The following is a 17,893-nucleotide window of genomic DNA, read 5'->3' as shown; positions in this document are numbered from 1 at the left end:
ACGTTAATTGACACACACGCGTACACATTTGTTTGAATAAAGCTCTATGTTCTCTGCAAAAAAAAGAAGAAGCCGTTGTCTCCAGCTCTCCGCCGTAGATGGTGGATGTTAATCTACACATGCGTGTACACACAAATCTACCTGCCGAAATGCACACGCAAGACATGTGAACGAACAAACAAATGCAGGCGCATAAATGTTGTGCTATGAAAGTGCACGCAAAGCGTGGATATGGTTTTGTTTTGTGCCGAACCATGTTAGGAAATGTATGTGCCGTGCATATCTTTCGAGAGGATGTGCGCAACATACGCACGTATATAATTTTTTGTGAGATGATACGCATGTGCAATATACGCACACATTGATGGTGGGAGATGGTGGCATTTGGTTTGATGGTGTTTACCGCCTGCCGAAAGCGGGGATGTTAATAGACTGCGTTGATGGTGGGAGATTGTGGCATTTGATATATGTGTGTGTGTGATATACTTTCTTCGTTCCAAATTACTCGTCGTGGTGTGTGATACATACACATATTGATGGTGGGAGATTGTGGCATTTTGATTTGATGGTGGAGTATTTACCACCTGAGGAAAGAGGAGTTGGATAATAATGAAAGCATATATATGCATTCGTATATGTGTATATAGACTGCATTGATTGTACAGGATTGCTTGCTTGTGGTATTAATCGGCCCTACGGAGGAGCGTAGAATACTTTTGGGCGGGCGGGCGCGGGGGACGGAAAGAAGAAACCGCAGGCAGGAGGAGAGGAGGGTGACGTGCGGGCCATATCCAGGGACGTGTCATACGGTGCAGCCCGCTCCCCCCGCGATAAGAAGGGGGGCGTGTGGCCGTCCGTGGCAAGGGCAGCCAGACTCCCTCCCTCCAAGAAGAAGGCCTTCACCACTCCGACCCGACCCGAGGAGGAAGAAGACCTCTCTCCCATCCACCCACACACCTAGGTGATAGATGTGCAGCGGCGGCAGGGACATGGCGAGGAGGTGCTGCTGCTGCTGCTGCTCCTGCTAGGTAGGTAGGTAGGTAGGGTTTCGAGGAGGAAGGATCTGTCCTGCCGCGGCTGTACGACGACGACGACGAGGAGGAGGAGGAGCGTGCAGGGGGCGGATCTGCTAGCGTCTTTCCGGTGAGCCCCTCTGTCTACACCGGATCTACTCTTTCTTTCCCCCCTTCTTCTTCTTCCTCCTATCCGTATGGTTCGTTCCAGCGATTCTTGTTTCTCATCCAATACCCGGAGGACGGATGGACGGATTCCGTCGCCGGATTTCACCCCCTCCCACCTTCTTCCATTTCTCCGCTGGGTGGATTCTCCTCTCGGCCCATCCGCCGGCAGGTTCTTGGACCTCCGGCGCCCTCGGTTCCCACCCGCCCAAATTTCCAGCGCGGCCGCCGCTGGATCTGAGGGTTCCCCTCCTGGATTTCGCAGGAATCCCACCTAACGCCCCCGCACGAACAGCAGATCCGCTCACACATTTATTTTTATTTTTTTCAACTTTAAATCCAACTTTCCCCACCACCACCACCATGTGCAATATTTCCTCCTCCATGTATGTTGACCAAGAAAATAATTTTATCCGCCGTGCGTGCGTGAATGATTTCACCTGCGGATCAACTACTCTAAATGCAGCAGAATCTACGGCCGCCAACAACAGACAAATTTCTTATGTCTCTCCGTTTCTTGTTCGTTTCAGGAGGCTGAACGTCACAAGGAGGCAGGCATGGAGCACTACACCATGAGGCTCAGCGCGGGGGGAGGGGCCACGCCCACCCAGCAGCAGCAGCAGCAGCAGCTCTGCCCCTGGGGGGAGCAGTCCCTGATGGTGGCGGCGGCGCCCGACCGGAGGTCGAGGTTCTGGCAGATGGACGTGGCCGTGGCGGCCCAGCCGGCCCGCATCGAGGTCATATGCCCGCTGCCGCGCCGCCCAGCCCGCCCTCCCTACCCCGTCGAGCCCTTCGGCAGGGCCACCTCCAGGCCTAACAACGGGTGGGCGTGCTAACTCTCTCATCATCATCATCATCATCATCATCCTGTTGCTTGCATACATACTGTTGTGTGTTTAGTTTATTTTCTCATACGGTTGATGATGTTGATGGCATGATACCTTAACTTGAATTGCTGATTGATATGTGGTATTATCATCATCATCGTCCACTTGCTTGCATACATGCGTACTTGTTGTCTGTTTAGTTTATTTTGCACATATGGTTGATGATGTTGACAGCGTGGGTCCTTAACTTGAATCGCTGATTCATCTATGGTATTAACATCGGATACGAGCTTGCGTATGATCTTGTTAGAAGCATGATTGTGTAAGACGTCTGCTCTATTAGACTTGTGCACCAGCAAGTAGGCATATGCATGCAAGGTAGCTAGATAATTTCTGGAGGGAAAAGAAACATGATGTAGGGTGCTTATAACGGTCGAGAGATTGTTACATGGGACATCACTAACTATACGTTATCAGAAGTTAGGAAGACAGCGAAGCATGCACACGTTATCAGAAGTTAGGAACACAGCGAAGCATGCACACGTTATCAGAAGCTGCCGCCGACAACAAAGCGTGCACACGTGAAGAGACAAAGTAGGCAACAAAGTTGGTTTAGGGTTGCATCTTGCCAGGACACCATGCCTCGATTGAACCAACAGAAATTAGTGCAGTAGCAACAGACTTGACATATAATGCTATAACGGTCGATAGCTTCTTTCATGAGACAACACTAAATGTGTAACTAGAAGAAGCTAGCAGTGCAACACTAAATGTGTAACTAGAAGAAGCTAGCAGAGGCGGAGCATAAGCACGCAACGGCATAGTATGCAAACAGCATACGGTTGTGTGTCGCGACAAAGTAGGCAGGTGACATAATTTAGAGTTATACCTTTTGCACGTCGCATTTCATAACCGTCCTGGTACCGTTACAAAAGTTCAGTAGCGACAAATTAAGCGTGAAACACGTGTCTGACGTATGTTGCTTTGATTTTTGCAGGACGTTACCAGTGTATAGAACAGACTCCGCCTCTGATATCCTTGATCTCATCCTCAGCAAGGTAACCTTGGTGCTTTAAATCGCCAGTTCCTGTTTATCATAATACAGCACCATATCCTTGATGTCTGATGCCAGATTGTTTGTGTCTCTTGCCTTTCAGAATGACCCTGATGTTGATACCGATTCCAACGGCCAGGTGGGATTTTTCTGTGGCTCGCCCCCCGTCCGCACTAACAACCCCATTGTGAATGATCCGCAGTTTGGTAGGAATACCCCCTGTTTTTCTCCTCTAGGGAGCCCATTCAGCAAGATGCTTGGTGGAAGAGCTGAAGTAGGCTCTCCGTCTTGCGGGGCGAGTAGCAGCCCGAAAGTGAGGATCGAAGGCTTTGCCTGCGGGAACAAAGAGAACCATTGTGCAGTCACCTTTGCCTGAGAGCATTTTCGCCATACCATCAATTCACCATTGACCATTAGCGCCATTTTGCAACCCCCATCCCACCCCCCAACATGTAAATTTTCCGCCCCCGAGATACAGCTAGTCCCTTTAATCCTAAGCAAGTAGTACCTGTTCCGAGTCAGAGTTTATTTAGTTGAGTTGAGTTGAGTCCTTGCCGTCGCCAGTCTGGTTGTCGCTTTTGAAACTGCGCAATCGCAGAGAGCTTTCGGTTATGTACATAGGCGAGGTCTCCGTCCGTTGTGTCCTGTATCTACATCTTGTGTAATGTGTGTGTGCCTTGTGTCTAGCAAGTGTCCCAGTCCCATGGGTGTGTTCAGAGTCTAGCAAGTGTCCCAGTCCATGGGTGTGTTCAGAGTCTGTAAATACCTTCTGTCCTGCATTCAGATGCATAATTAAGAAACTATTATATTATTATATTAAATCCTCTTTGTTCCTGTGGTATTATCATAGCATCTATCTGTGAATTGTGATGTTGACATTCAGCTGTCATCATAAAGTTTCTTTACACAGTTCTTAGGCAGCATCAGCCGCCCTGGTTCATTTTGTGTTTTCGGCCTGTGGTGGGGCTTTTTTGTGTGCACAGTTCTTGGCATGATGTAATTTTCACTGACCCTTTTTAGATGAACTTGGTCCAACCTGTGTGCACAATACTGCTGTAACATGAATTGTACCTTGTCTGGCTTTTGTTAACCTCTTGTTGTAGCAAATGAAGTGTTGTTGACCAAGAGATTGACAATCATGTGTTTGCCCTTGAATTGTACTTTGTCTGGCCTTGCTAACATCTAGTTGAAGCTAAAGTGTTGTTGGCCAAGATTTTAGCAATCTTGTTGCCCTTTGGATGTTTATTGTAAAGCTGATGCTGATGCTGCTCTAAGTTGGTGTAGTGAAATGAAACTTTATATATGTATATATATGTATATATATGTATATGGAGTTTTGTTTTGTTTGGTCCCAACCAAAAGAGTGAGATGAGATGAAGAATTCTTGTTGTCTTTCCTTTGGATGTTGATGGGATGCTGCTCAATTCTAGTTGGTGTGGATGAATCTGATGCCGATGGTGATGGACAACATGAGACAGACGTTTGTTCTTGTTCTTGTTCTTGCTCTTTGTTTTGTCTGGGTTCAATCTTTTCTTTGTCCTAGGAATCATCATCAGATAAATAAAATAACTTCTCCAGGAAGAAATCATACAGTCCATCTGAATAACCTAATAAAACATTACCCATAATTGAATGATGAATTGTTATTCTTGTTAGTCCTGTACAACAACTGGTTGTCTTACAATAATAATACAGTATTAGCAAATTCGTGATGCTCCAGTTGAGGGAGAAGAACATCTTGATGATGATGGTTACAATAACAATTGCCTCTAATTTGTGTTCTTTGTTCTTGCTTCTTGTTTTTTTCTGGGCTCAATTCTTATTGTAGGAATCAAAGGGCATAAAATAAACTCTTCAAGTAGATACAATCCATGTGAATAGCCTGATCTAACCACTCAGACAGAACAAGAACAAGAAACCCAGAAATGAATCATGAATTGTTATTCATAGTTGAGGCAAATGAGGGCCTCTTTTGTACAACAACAGTTTGTTACAAATTGCATTTATTTACAAATAAAATGAGATGAACTGTCTTTTTACAACATGATGATGATGATGGTTACACTAAACATTGCTGTCAAACTAAACCTGGGTCGAGGTTAACTATGATGTACAATTTACAAATGAATGAAGGAATGCAAATATGAGTGAATTTGGGCGAATCAATGGATCAGAACTACAATTAAGCTGTGCAATAATCAGTGGTGAGGTGAGATGATTGGATCATCATCGATCATCTCATCTGATGACGGCCCTTGAGTGCCTGAGGACCATGCTGAACGGTGGCGCCGGCGGCCGCACACGGCGACCCCCGGTAGCCGTCGTCGTCGTCACGGTCGCCGCCGTCGCTCCCTTCTTCGCTACCACAACCACCTTCCCCGTGCTGTCCCTCTTCCCCGTGCTCGTCTTCACGTTCTGGACAGCCGCCGGAGAAGTAGAAGCAGCAGGAGACGGAGGAGGAGGGGCCGTGGCCGCCTTCGCCGGTGTCGTCGATTTGGCCGCCGCGAGGGCAAACGCCTTCTCCAACGTGTTGTTGTTGCCTTCGGGCTTAGCAGGAGTCGCCGCCGGCTTGCTCCTGCCCCTGGCGCCGGCGGGGACGTCGCCGCGGAGGCTGGCCTCGAGGAGCAGCACGCCGGCGCAGTGCTTGAGCACCTCGAGGCTCACGCGCGCGCCGTCGAGGCACCGGAGCCCGCGCGCGCGCCGCGCGCCGATCCCGAAGTGCTCCGCCAGGGCCGCCGCCGCCGCCTCCTCGTCCTCCTCCTGGCCGTCGTCCCCGGCGCCGGCCCGCGCGAAGCACCCCTGCGCGCCCTGCGCGAGGAGCACGTCGAGGGAGTCGACGACGCCGACGGGCTCCGGCGCGGGCAGGCCGAAGGCGGCGAAGGCCTCGCGCACGCGCGGGCAGCCGGCGCGCCGGATGCCGTGGCCCGCCCACACCCGGCCGTCCAGCAGCTCGAAGATGTCCGGGAAGACGTCCTCGAACGAGGGGGTCGAGGAGGGGAGGCTGCTGCCGTCGGCGGCAGCGTTGTCCGGGCGGATGAGGGTGGAGTAGCTGGAGACCTCGACGAGGCGGCGCGGGCAGACGAGGATGGCGGCGAACTCCAGCAGGCGGCACTCGCCGGACGACGGCGCCGCCTCCACGTCGAAGAACACCATCTCCCTCTTCTTGGTGGCCGCCATTGGTGGAGGTTTCTTGGCGGTCGAGCTCTGTTTGGTTCTTGCTTGTGGGAATGGATCAATGGAGAAGAGGGATGGGAGAAGGGACGATCTTGTCTTGTCGGAGGAGCCTGGTGTGCCGTGTATATATAAGCTTGGACGATCAATGGCGGGAGCACGCATGCATGGTAAGCCAGAGAGTTGAGCTGAAAGGCAAGAAGAAGAAGAGGAAGATGAGGAAGAATATTTCTTCTCGTTGAACTCCTCCATGGGGAGAGGAGAGGAGAGGGGTTGCTTGGGGTGGACGGTGGATGAGTTTTGTGCTTGGGGACTTCCAACAGTGGAAGCAAAGCTAGCAGCTTGCTCAAAAAGGAAGGTAAGGCATGCAAGTTAGTTGAGTAGTTAGTTACCCCAACATCTCAACCAACTCTCAAACATGGGTGTGGATCAAAGATTCCAAGTTTCACAAGCATGCAACAACATTATCCACCTTGGCAAGTCACCACCTACCAAGAGCCCATTTCATTTTCTCCTCCTTTCTTCTTCCCATCAAATGGACCAATTCTTCTTTTCTACGCCCTCCATTCCTAAATACAAATCTTTTTAGATATTTCAATACAAACTACATACGGAGCAAAATGATTGAATCTACATTCTAAACCGTGTCTATATACATCTGTATGTAGTCTTTATTGAAATCCCTAAAAAGGACTTGTATTTAGAAACGGAGGGAGTATATGTATGTACTCGATCTGCCGTAAGCAGGCTTCAGATGGAATTTCGATGGCTTCGGTGGGTGCCGGAATTTCCATGTACGAAATGCGTATGTTACCAAAATTTTGAACCTTGTTGTGTGCTACACATATGTCAGAAAGGTAAACAAAAAATATGTGTTATGGAATTTTTTTTTCATGATCCTTCGAGCAGCGCGCCTTGCTGGCCTTTGATTTTTCCTACACGAAATATGCAATGGTGTGATGAAGATGAATAGATAGGAAGTTTATCCTGTAATTTTTTTTAAAAAAAATAATGCAACGGTGTGAAGCTGGGTATGTACTACCCTCTAGGTACACAAATGTAAGACGTTTTTGCAGTTTAATAAACTGCAAAAAGACGTTTGTCCTACATTTGTTTACATTGGGAGTAATACCTAATAGTATTAATCAGCTCCCATTAATTCATGCGGATAGGGACTTGACTTGACCCACCGTCAAGAAGAAGGTTACACAACACGCACGCTAGAAAGATGTAGCTGCAGCCTCTTTGCGTCCGTGTGTGGGTCACCATTCTACGCACGCGCACACCAGGTTTTCAATAATCTATTCAAATCTATAGGACAGCTGAGAAAATTCAAGGACAGGAAGAAGAATATTCCACCTATGTGTTGCTGCCCCCTTTGTTAGATTTCTGTTGCCACAATTAATGCTCGACAGAGATGTAGCCAATATGCGCCCAGTCCTTATTTCTTGATGTTGGAACACCAAGAGCATGTTCATGTTTACTTATTATGTTTTTTGAGAAAATTTATGGGATTTACAAGCTGAAATTATTGACTGCTTCAAAAGATGTTTTAACCAAAACTGCTTGCACAATGTTTCCCTGGTTCTGCATTCATGGAATTGATAAAAAAAATTGAACAAGCTCAGTGATAGTTTTGTTCCTACAACAATACTAGCACGTCTAAATTCGTGTTCCTAAGGTGCCGAATGGCCTGACTTCGAGGAAAAAAACATGGAGATTAGGGTGCCATTTTCTCATGCCAATTCCATTTTCAGCAACCTTCAGAGATGCCTCTTCATTTGTTAGGAAATACTTTTTGTGAATTATGAGATTGGTCTTTCAACATGGCATAGAAGATGTACTTTCTGAGCACTTTCAATATTATTTTTCTACTTGCAGAATTGTTCGAGTGGTAAATTGTTTTTCAAATTTCTGAGGACATATTGTTCTGTTTTTTAGATCAGCGGGGAAAGGCACTCTGGCTCCATTTGCATTAGAAGCCTGAACAAACATCCCTGAGTTTCTATGAAGTGATATATTGTTTTGATGTGGCTGCTGAAGAGTATATCTAGTTATCAACAGGCTGCATCAGCGGCTCGCAGCGGAGGAAGCTGTGGCGACTGCTATTGCTGCAGCAAGGCGCTAGCTAGCTAGGTGTAGCTGACACGATAAGTTTCTTTTCACTTCAAAATTCAGAGGAAGTCGGCGAGGACGAGCAGTGTAAAGATTATATCTAGCTTACTGTGAGTCCATTGTCATTTCCCAAGGAGACATGTGAAGAAGTAACCCTAGCCACCACTTGTTCGCCTACCCCTCTCGCCGCCGGCCGCCGGCAGCGGGGAAGTCCAGTTCAGGGGCCCTCCTCTAGAGGCGTTGGAGGACTGTTGTGGGATGACGAAGGAGGTGAGTGCTCCAGCGGTGACCTTCGTCAGGCAGTGCACAACATTGGCGTTGGTGAAGTCAGTGGCTGCCGACGGTAGGAATCCACCGCGGAGGTCTATGTTGACATCATATTTTGGCACGGAAGAAAACATTATTAAGATGGCTTCAAATGAATTAGTGCTCTACTTGAAGAAGTTCCGTATTGTCAACATGAACATATTTAAACTTTGGGTCATCGCCATCTGATCTCATCTCGAGGGCTGAAGTTGTGCTCGAAATACTAAGATTTTATATTCACGGTACCGTTCAGCCTTTTACAGACTCCAAAATGGCCTCGAGAAAATTGTCTACATGAATTGTCTTCATCTCATTGAAATGGTCGATTTTGATATACAAATCGTCTTAATTCGAGATTCTTGTATGCAAAAGTTAGAACCCGCACAGTGCGACCCTACCATGAACAAAAAACGCTGCCTTAGCCTGCGTTGCCTGTTTTGTGCGGGCGATTCGGCCCTGAAGATGGCCTTGGATCGAAATAAGTTCAAGAAGTTGTTAGTCATGCCGAAATGGTTAAAATTACTTTTGGGCACATCAAGTCGTTTACCTCCTCAAAAATAACTCGCAAGATGCAGCCCGCTTTTAAACCGAACAATTTTAGAAAGTTTTGGGTCAAACATCTGAGTTGGACCCAAATGAGGGTTCTGGACGTGGGTCCAAACCCTTTCCCTGCACAGAAAGTCTTGCCGCCTCTTATATATATAAAGAGTGGCGGCCGATTGAGACAACAAAACATAATAGTAAAACCCATCTACTTTTTATCCTAATTTTACATCTCTCTTGTTCTTTCCCTCTCGTTCTTCGCTAAGCACAATTTTAAGTACATGATGATTTTTTTAATGCATGACAAGTAGTTTTAGATGTACAATATTTTTTTTATGTTTGATGTGTTTTTTAAAGACATGATGAACATTTATTAATACACACAAATATTGTTGAACACACATTTTTTATTACGTGATGAATATTTTCAAATATACAATAAAAATTTTTTATACAATTTGAATTTATTTAGTACTAAATTAAGATTTTTAAATATCGCATACATATTTTCAATACATGTTGATCTTTTTGAAAACATGCTGACATTTTTTAATACACGATAAACATTTCCTCAATACATGATTAACACTTTAGTGCATGAAAAATCTATTTATTAATTTAATAACATACAATTTTTTTCCAAATGCATATTTTAAAACTTTTTGGAAAATAATAATACTAAAATAAATTAAAAAACAGCAAACCCTTTCATACTAATATTACATAGCATGCACAAACAAATTTTTTTATTGTGTCGTGGAAGAGAAGCAGCGTGATTAATAGGCCAGACACAACAAGTACGTTGTAGGCAAGGCGAGCGTCCTGGTCGCAGCTAACGAGATATAGAAAGGGAAGCGCGAAAGCTATATCTCGCTTGACGCAAGAGGGAATCAAGTCTCGCCTGAAGACTTTCCTGTGAGCTACAGCATTACGGCAGCCCATTTCAAGTCTCGTTAACAGTGGAAGCAAAGCCAGCAGCTTGCTCAAAAAGGAAGGTAGGGCATCCAAGTTAGTTACTCCTTAGTTACTTACCTCAACATATTAGGTGTGTTACTTAGCGTTAGGTGTGTTGTGTCCCCCTTTGCGCCCGTGTGGGCGCAGACCTACCAGTTAGTAATTATTTATTCTAATCTAGGATGGCTAAGGAAATTCAAATGCAATGAGAAGAATATTCCACATGCGTACTGCTCCCTTTGTTACACGGATAAATGCTTCTTCTTCTTCTTGTTGTTGTTGGAGCGCTTGCAATCTTCTGTTTCAAATTCCCCTCTAGCTTGTTAATCACATGCGTGCAATAGTACCTTTCAGATCGATTTGACGTCGAGTTCGCCTTCATATCTACAGTTCAATCATATTTGCAAAGGATTCAATGGAACCAACCAATCCACTGTCGCTGAGGTGGACAAGAAGCGGAAAGGCTATGTCTGGTTTCTTTTTCCCAAATGATAAGTGCCCATCAGGACACGGTGCTCCTCGGCGATAGAGGAGTTGGTTAATGCCTCCTCCATCACATCCGGCGACCCAGTCGAAACCCGCTCTGTAGCGGGCGGGGGATGGGGGAGGTACCTCGGCTCCTACCTCGGTGGAAGCCGGAATGGTTGGCTCCTGGTGCCTTAGCAGCTCCGGAACCACCTTCGGGGAGAGCTAGGGTTGGCCGAGCTCCCCCTCTTTGTTCACCAGAAGGGTTCCCCCAGCGTCGCCTCCTCCCCCTATGCTGGGCCCAGGAGGGGTCCTCCTCGACAGGACCTCCCCGACCTCCTCAACGACCGGGGGAGGCGAACCACACGACCCGGCCCCGCTCTCCGCCAGCGTGGCCGGTGGAGAATTTCCCTTCGAGACTGGACCGTTAGGGAGATCACACTGTGGGCTACAATATTAAAAGCAGGCACACAATCAATACCAAGACTTAGTTCGTCTAAGAGTGCAAGGGTGTATCCTAGGACATATACCTTTGGGCCCGGGGCTTAACCCTGGGGGTCCTCCAAGGAATCTCTTCGGAGGCTTCAGAGTCCTCGGCAGAAGCCGAGCTGTCGTCGGACAGGACCACCTTGGGCCTGCATTATCTTTTCGGGGCAGGAGGAGGCTGATCCTCCTCAACGTCTTCGAACGCCGCCCTCTTCCTTGTTCATGAGGAATTACTTTCCTCCTCGTCCTCTCCCTGCTCCTTCTCCCCCTCGAGGGTAGAGGGGGGGTATGGGTGTCCCTGGATCTAGTGTCCGGGGTTCCTTTGGAATGGAGGCCTTCTCTGGCCTCCTCCTCCTCCTTCTTCTCCTTCTTCTCTGGCACCTTGTACGGCTCCATGGCCAGCATGGCCATCAGTAGGGCCATCCTGGGGCCCTCGGGCAACAGGGCTGGGCTGTCGATCTACTTCGCTTTTTTCAGCCAGCCCTGCGGCTGGCAGAAAAGGGAGTTCATTTGTCAAAAAGGAACAACCAAACATAAGAGTAAAACTTATCATACCTCGCGAGGGGGGTTGGTGGCGTCACGGCCGTGGTCTTCCTTCTCGGCCGGCTAATCCTTCTGCGGCTTGAACATCACCTTCCACAGTTGGGCGTGGGAAGTGCGGTAGAACCTATGCGCGGTGGTAGGGTCTTCGGGCTTGTAAGCCCACATGGGGATGGTCCGATCCTGAAAGGGCAGGATGCGGTGGCAGAGCATGATCTGAATCATGTTGGTCAATTCGACCCCTGCTCTATCATGTTGGATATCCGACTCTGCATCGACGCCACCTCCTTGGTTGACCCCCAATCGAGTCCCTTCTTGGTCCACGAGACCAGCCTCATGGGGGGCCTCGATCTGAAGGCGGGAATTACCGCCCAATCTGCGTTTGGTTGCTCTATGATGTAGAACCACTCCTTCTGCCAGATCTTGACAGTTTCAATAAAAGTGCCCTCCGGCCACTCGACCTGGGGGAGCTAGCTGACCATTGACCCCCTGCAGTCCGCCTGCTAGCCGTCGACGATCTTCGCCTTGACATTAAATACTTTTAGCCATAGGCCAAAGTGTGGCCGGACCCAAAGGAAGGCCTCACATATGATGATGAAGGCTGAGATGTGCAGAAAAGAGTTCGGGGCAAAATCGTGAAAATCTAACCCGTAGAAGAACATCAGACCCCTGACGAAGGGGTGGAGGGGAAAGCCTAGTCCCTGATTGAAGTGAGGGAGGAACACCACCCTCTCGTCAGGCCTCGGCGTGGGGACGACCTAGCCCGCCTCCAGAGCATAGTGGGTGACGTCAGCGGGAAGATAGCCCGCGCTCTTCAGCTCCTAGATGACACTCTTGGTGACGATGGAGGCCACCTACTTGCCCTTCGACCTGAAGCAACCATGGTCGGGTTGAGAAGAGGGCTGGAGAGGCTCTTGTAAGGGAGAATAGATCTGGGCGTTGGAGCTCAGGAGATTTAGGAAGCAATGTCGCAGGAGGGAATGGGAGGGTGCAGAAGAAATGGTGGCTGCTCCCCTTTTATGGGCTACTGTAAGGCCAAGAGTCCTTCTACTGCACCGCAGACCTCGCCGCTTCCCGATACAATCGTGCCGTTATGCGCGTATGCGATAGCACAAATCATTGATCATATCCCTTATAAACAGGGCACTGTCTCCATATTGACGGGACATGCCAATGGAGAAACCACCTCGAACCATGAATCGAGTTTTCATAACTGACATGTGGTCATATCAGGTCGCGACCCTTCGGCAAAAATTGGTTTGATGGGTTCACTATTCCCACTTGGGCGGGTGGCCTTCGAGGCTAAGTAACTTGCACACTTCAAAAACTATGGCATAATCCGAGAAGCATATGACTGGATATAGCCGAGCAACCCTCAAAGATTCAATTCAGGGTGGCAGGCCTGATGCAAATACCACGGAAGGAAGGGAACTGGTCCACAAAGCCTGTAATGTTTCGCACATACTTCGACTTTGAAGACAACTTTAGGGGCTACTGAGGGTGTCCCGTACTAAAGGGTCCTCGGGCTGCCGGCCGATCTCCCATGGGCTGGACTGATGGGCCACTCTTGAATCATCGATGGAAGGCTGGGACTATAGGTGACCCAGTGCTCCAAAAGGAAACCTCTAAAGACTTGGCGTATCCTCCAAGTCTAGTTAGCGTAACCGGCATGTTTATCGCCTGATGGTAACCGACCATATGTAACCCTAGGTACTCCTGGTGTCTATATAAACCAGAGGGGTAGACCGTAGAGAGGGAGAACCATTATCGCCATATACACGTAGGGTTTAGTTCATCCGATCTCGTGGTACATCAACTCCGTAATTGTCATACAAACATCAATACAACCAAGCAGAACGTAGGGTTTTACCTCCTCGAGAGGGCCCGAACCTGGGAAACATTATCTTTACATTCCATGTTACCCATCGATCCAAGAGCCACAACTCGGGACCCCCTACCCGAGATCTGTCGGTTTGACACCGACAATGCACAAGACCGAGTCGATGACAATGAGGCATGTTGCAACGGCACTCTATCTAGGACAAGGCCTCATCGGAGCCGACGATGACGTGGCTCGCCGCAACGATAGAGAAGAGGCTTAGAGGGTCTAGTTGCAGTGGATCTCACTAGTGTCGAAGAAGGGGATTAGAGGGATAGCCGAGGCAGTGGTGGTGACTCCAATAGTTTGTGGTGAGGTTTTTTTTGGAGGTGGGGTTTTTTAAGACTGCGGTAGCGGGATAGCTGGTGGTGATGCATCAACGACAACCGAGGATGATGCGAGAGTTATGTCTCGCATACACGTATGTATCTCTCATAGAAGCGTCTGGAGTAATTGGGCCAGCCCACTAGAGATTTCGTTTTACAACTTGAGTAAAAAATGGAGCATGTGGGGGATCAAACCTAGGACCTCCTGGTTGCTTTATCGCACTGACAGCCACTGATCCAACATCAAATTCATGTTAAATAACTTGGGACTGACCTACTAGGTGGAAAAGAGATGGTTTTTGCTGATTTTCTCGGTTTTTTTGTTTCTTTTCTTTCTCCCTTTACTTCTATTTTATTTGGTTTTCTGTGATTTTTTTGTTTCCTTTTGTTTCTTTTCTTTTTTCTTCTCCTTTCCCTTGTTTTTTCTTCATTCTTTGTTCATTTTTTATTTAGTTTTATTTTCCATTTTCTTTTTTCTTTTGGTTTATTTTGTTTCTAATTTGGTTTCCGTTTTTCCTGTTTTCTTTGTTTCTTTAGGTTCTTCATTCAACATTTTTTGTATATGTCAAGAACATTTTTCTCTGATACATGTTTAACATTTTTCCAATGCTAATTTAACATGCTTTCAATACATAGTCAACATTTTCACTATACAAATTTTTAAAAACATTTTTCAAATACAATATTATTTTTTATGCATAGATAATGTTTTTCTTCTGCACACTTTAAACATTTTTAAATGCTTATTAACATATTTAAAATACAAAATGAACATTTTTAATCAACAATTTTTTTATGCACATTTAACATTTTCCAAATACTTTATGAACATTTTTTCAAATGCAAGATTAATTCTTTTTTCAATAAATGTTTTCTTGACAGAGTAAAATTTTCCAAAGGCTTTATTAACATTTTAGAAATCTTGTTCAACATTTTTTCAACTCTTGATTAACATTTTTATATATAATTATCAGACAAAATAATTTTTTTAGTGGATGGTCAAAAAAATTTCAATACATATTTAATATTTTCCCAATGCTTGGTTTACATTTTTTAAATACTTGTTCAACATTTTCTCAAATTCTTGATTAAGTTTTTTTATATACGTGATCAACAGATTTCATCATATTTTTAATACATGGGCCACCTTTTTTGTATACACATCGAACATTTTTTAAACGCATAATTAGAATTTCGAAAACATTGTGTAAAGTATATTTTCTTAATATTAATGTTTAGAATATTTGGAAGTGTAAAAAGAGGGAAAACCAATTTAATAAAAAACATAATAAAAACGTGAAAAAACAGGAAAAAAAAACGAGGGACTGTCCTCCCGCGGACTGGGCCGGCCCATACGCTCGCGTGTACTGAGAGACGCTTCCGTCAGCGGAGCATCTAGTAAGACCCGTGGATTCGATCGTTGCGTGGTTTCATTTTTTCTTTTATTATTTTGATTGCGGTTTTAGATATTCTATAAATATATATATTTCAAAAAAATATATTTCTTCAAATTTTAAGAGTGTTCGTCACACATATAAAATAAGTTCATGCAGTGTTAACAAAATGTTGATAGCATTAAAAATAATGTTCGTGATATTTAAAAAATGTTCGGGTGTTTCAAACTTTATTTGTGATATTTTTCGAAAATAGCTGTTTTGTAATCCGCAGAAATCATCCCCAAGCTTCCCTGTATTTGCTGCCTAATTTTATTATTTCTGCTGTCTAAGAAATTTCATGAACCGTTTTTACTATGCAAGGTATTTTGAAGATATGTATTCTGCCTGCTATTTTCGTGTGGCAATTTTGTTATGGGTCATACAATGTAAAAAGACAGGTTCAAATAATTTTTTAGAAAAATTATACCATTCAAACAACCTTGTCCGTGACATTTAGAAATAATGTTCATGTGTTTCAAAAGACATTCGTGACATTTCAAAAAATATTTATACAAGTTTATAAATGTTCAGTGAAGTTTAAATAATTATTTTGTGCATACCATTCAAAAAGAATATATATGACATTTGATTTTTTTTAAAATGTTAGTATAATATCAGGAAAATTATATAAGCAAAAAATTGGTTCAGATAATTCGAAAAAATCAACTTGTATTTGAAAATATTTGATATTTATTCAAACATATATTAAAAAATATTCATCATATACTAGAAAATTGTTCAATCTATGTCGATAAATTATGTCATGTGCATATGAAAAATGTACAACTTGTATTGGACAAATTAGACATGTTTTTAGAGAAAAAAAATTAAATGAATGAAAAAAGTAGAACCCAGAAAAAATTGACGTAATCAATAAGAAAGTACACCGAAATAAAAAATAAGAAAGAAACCAAATGGAAGGTTCTAAATCCGGTCTGAACTGGTGCATAGAACCTTCCCGCTAGAGGCGGCTCTAGGCTACATCTTGCAGTAAGCAAGATATAACCGTGGCGGATATAGGCGCTCCCAACAAGAAGAATTGCCTTGAGTAAGGCTGGGCCGGCAAACAACACCCACGCGGTCACGCCACACCTACTATGCGCAACAAAACACCACACACCGCCGCTCCATGATTGGAAGGAGCAATAAATATTCCACGATCAGGTCGTGCATGAGCTAATGTAAAAAAATGTTCTCCCTTTTTTAACAAGGAAAGGCACATGTTTCATTTTAGCTCAAGTACTTGTCAAGTAGACAACACAAAGTACATAGCCAGAAAAGTTGGCATCTTGATGGGCTCTGGTAATTTGTAAAGGAGCAACGTTACTCTTGTGATTTGTGAACGAGCTCCCTCTGTAAATTACAGTACCTTCATGATCTTTGTACTAAACCGAGAAACCAAGCAAACACATGAATCTTCCCTCAAATCAAATGGTGTCTTAATTTCTACTCTTGATGCTACTACCGCTGTACACTAATGTAAGAAGTTTTTTCAGTTCAATTTACGTTAGTTTACAGAGGGAGTAGCAACTAGCACTATTCTTTTGAGAAGCAAACAAAGACATCCTCCAATAGAGTCGATATCAACAAAACAAGCATCGAAACTTGGGACTATAAGTACGTACAGTACAAGATAGCAGAAACGGCAGTAGACACTTATGCATGCGACAAAGAAGCACAATAATTCAAGGGTTGCTTCAATGCACCCCTAATAACTTTGAAAAGGATACTTCTGTCTATTAATCATTAGACAATATGGTGTTCCAGGTCAGTCAATCTCTTATGAGTATGCACATATATGGAACCCTTGTCTCAGAGAAGATGACAACTTTGTCATATTTGCTTGCATGCATGACTATTATTTTGTTTAGCCTGGTGGACCGCAAGTCTTGTTGGAAGTCATGTGTCGCAAGAAAATGAGGAATTCATAGCCTGTACAACCAGGCAGCATCATGATCACACTTGGCTGACGGAAAGTTCCAACACGCTCAAGAGGGTTGATTCAGTAAACTTCTACGAGTGGCGCTTTCTATGCGTGTTCATAACATGCAACACACAAATATTCCCAGGTATGCCCCTTTGTAATATACGAATAGTCCATAATTTGCAGAAAGCGGTGTGATCCAAATATTGATCTCGGCTTTATATTCTGAAATATCTAGGGTTCTAGTAGCTGTAGATTGCATAACCTCTCTACGGGTCCTTGCCAGACATATATAGCCCCGGTATGGCAATACCCATGTCGGTACGTTCATTGTTCGGGGGAAGGAGTTTGGACCGAGTTGGTGTGCAACATTTTGGCCGCCTCCCACGTATCCCACATGGATTCCTAATTCATCGGATGGATAATATACCACCTTGGTTGGTAGTGTTCTACTTCTACCTAGGTTTCCTTCCCCATACTTGGGCCGACAGAGGTCCGATCATATGGTCTTTGCTACTTTGAGGCTTCCTTAATTTGACTTACTATCGTCACCTAGCTCCAGTCAAAAGTGCACGTGTTGGGAATGACTTAAGTGCGTGGTGAAAATCAATAATTTAATAAACTAGGGACGATGGTGTAATCAACATCAAGACCAAGTTGGAACAAAATAAATGAAATAAGGTACAATC

The 17,893-nt window shown here is 44.9% G+C and overlaps 2 protein-coding genes across 2 annotated transcripts; one reads left to right on the top strand and one right to left on the bottom strand.

The window, feature by feature from the left end:
* The first annotated feature begins 842 nt into the window (after nucleotides 1-842).
* On the top strand, nucleotides 843-3,880 carry LOC123102788 (uncharacterized). Its single transcript, XM_044524216.1, has 4 exons — nucleotides 843-1,143; nucleotides 1,709-2,001; nucleotides 3,003-3,063; nucleotides 3,163-3,880. Exons 2-4 carry the CDS (start codon nucleotides 1,736-1,738, stop codon nucleotides 3,433-3,435), a joined length of 600 nt encoding a protein of 199 aa, XP_044380151.1. The 5' UTR covers nucleotides 843-1,143; nucleotides 1,709-1,735; the 3' UTR covers nucleotides 3,436-3,880.
* A 1,101-nt stretch (nucleotides 3,881-4,981) lies between these two features.
* Nucleotides 4,982-6,494, bottom strand: LOC123102785 (protein NEN2). The gene has a single exon (XM_044524215.1). The coding sequence runs from the start codon at nucleotides 6,480-6,482 to the stop codon at nucleotides 5,298-5,300; it is 1,185 nt and encodes a 394-aa protein (XP_044380150.1). The 5' UTR covers nucleotides 6,483-6,494; the 3' UTR covers nucleotides 4,982-5,297.
* Between the last annotated feature and the right edge of the window lie 11,399 nt (nucleotides 6,495-17,893).

This window comes from Triticum aestivum, chromosome 1B (genome assembly GCF_018294505.1).
Source record: "Triticum aestivum cultivar Chinese Spring chromosome 1B, IWGSC CS RefSeq v2.1, whole genome shotgun sequence".
Lineage (NCBI taxonomy): Eukaryota > Viridiplantae > Streptophyta > Magnoliopsida > Poales > Poaceae > Triticum > Triticum aestivum.
Note: the sequence above shows the minus strand (reverse complement) of the source record. Positions and strands in the feature narration are given on the sequence as shown.

What these genes read in the sequence shown, in the direction of transcription:
- LOC123102788 (XM_044524216.1), top strand. Translation starts at nt 1,736, where the DNA reads ATGGAGCACTACACCATGAGGCTCAGCGCGGGGGGAGGGGCCACGCCC. An exon ending in ACCTCCAGGCCTAACAACGG is followed by an intron (nt 2,002 to 3,002) that starts GTGGGCGTGCTA and finishes TGATTTTTGCAG; the next exon opens with GACGTTACCAGTGTATAGAA. An exon ending in TTGATCTCATCCTCAGCAAG is followed by an intron (nt 3,064 to 3,162) that starts GTAACCTTGGTG and finishes CTTGCCTTTCAG; the next exon opens with AATGACCCTGATGTTGATAC.
- LOC123102785 (XM_044524215.1), bottom strand. Translation starts at nt 6,482, where the DNA reads ATGGAGGAGTTCAACGAGAAGAAATATTCTTCCTCATCTTCCTCTTCT.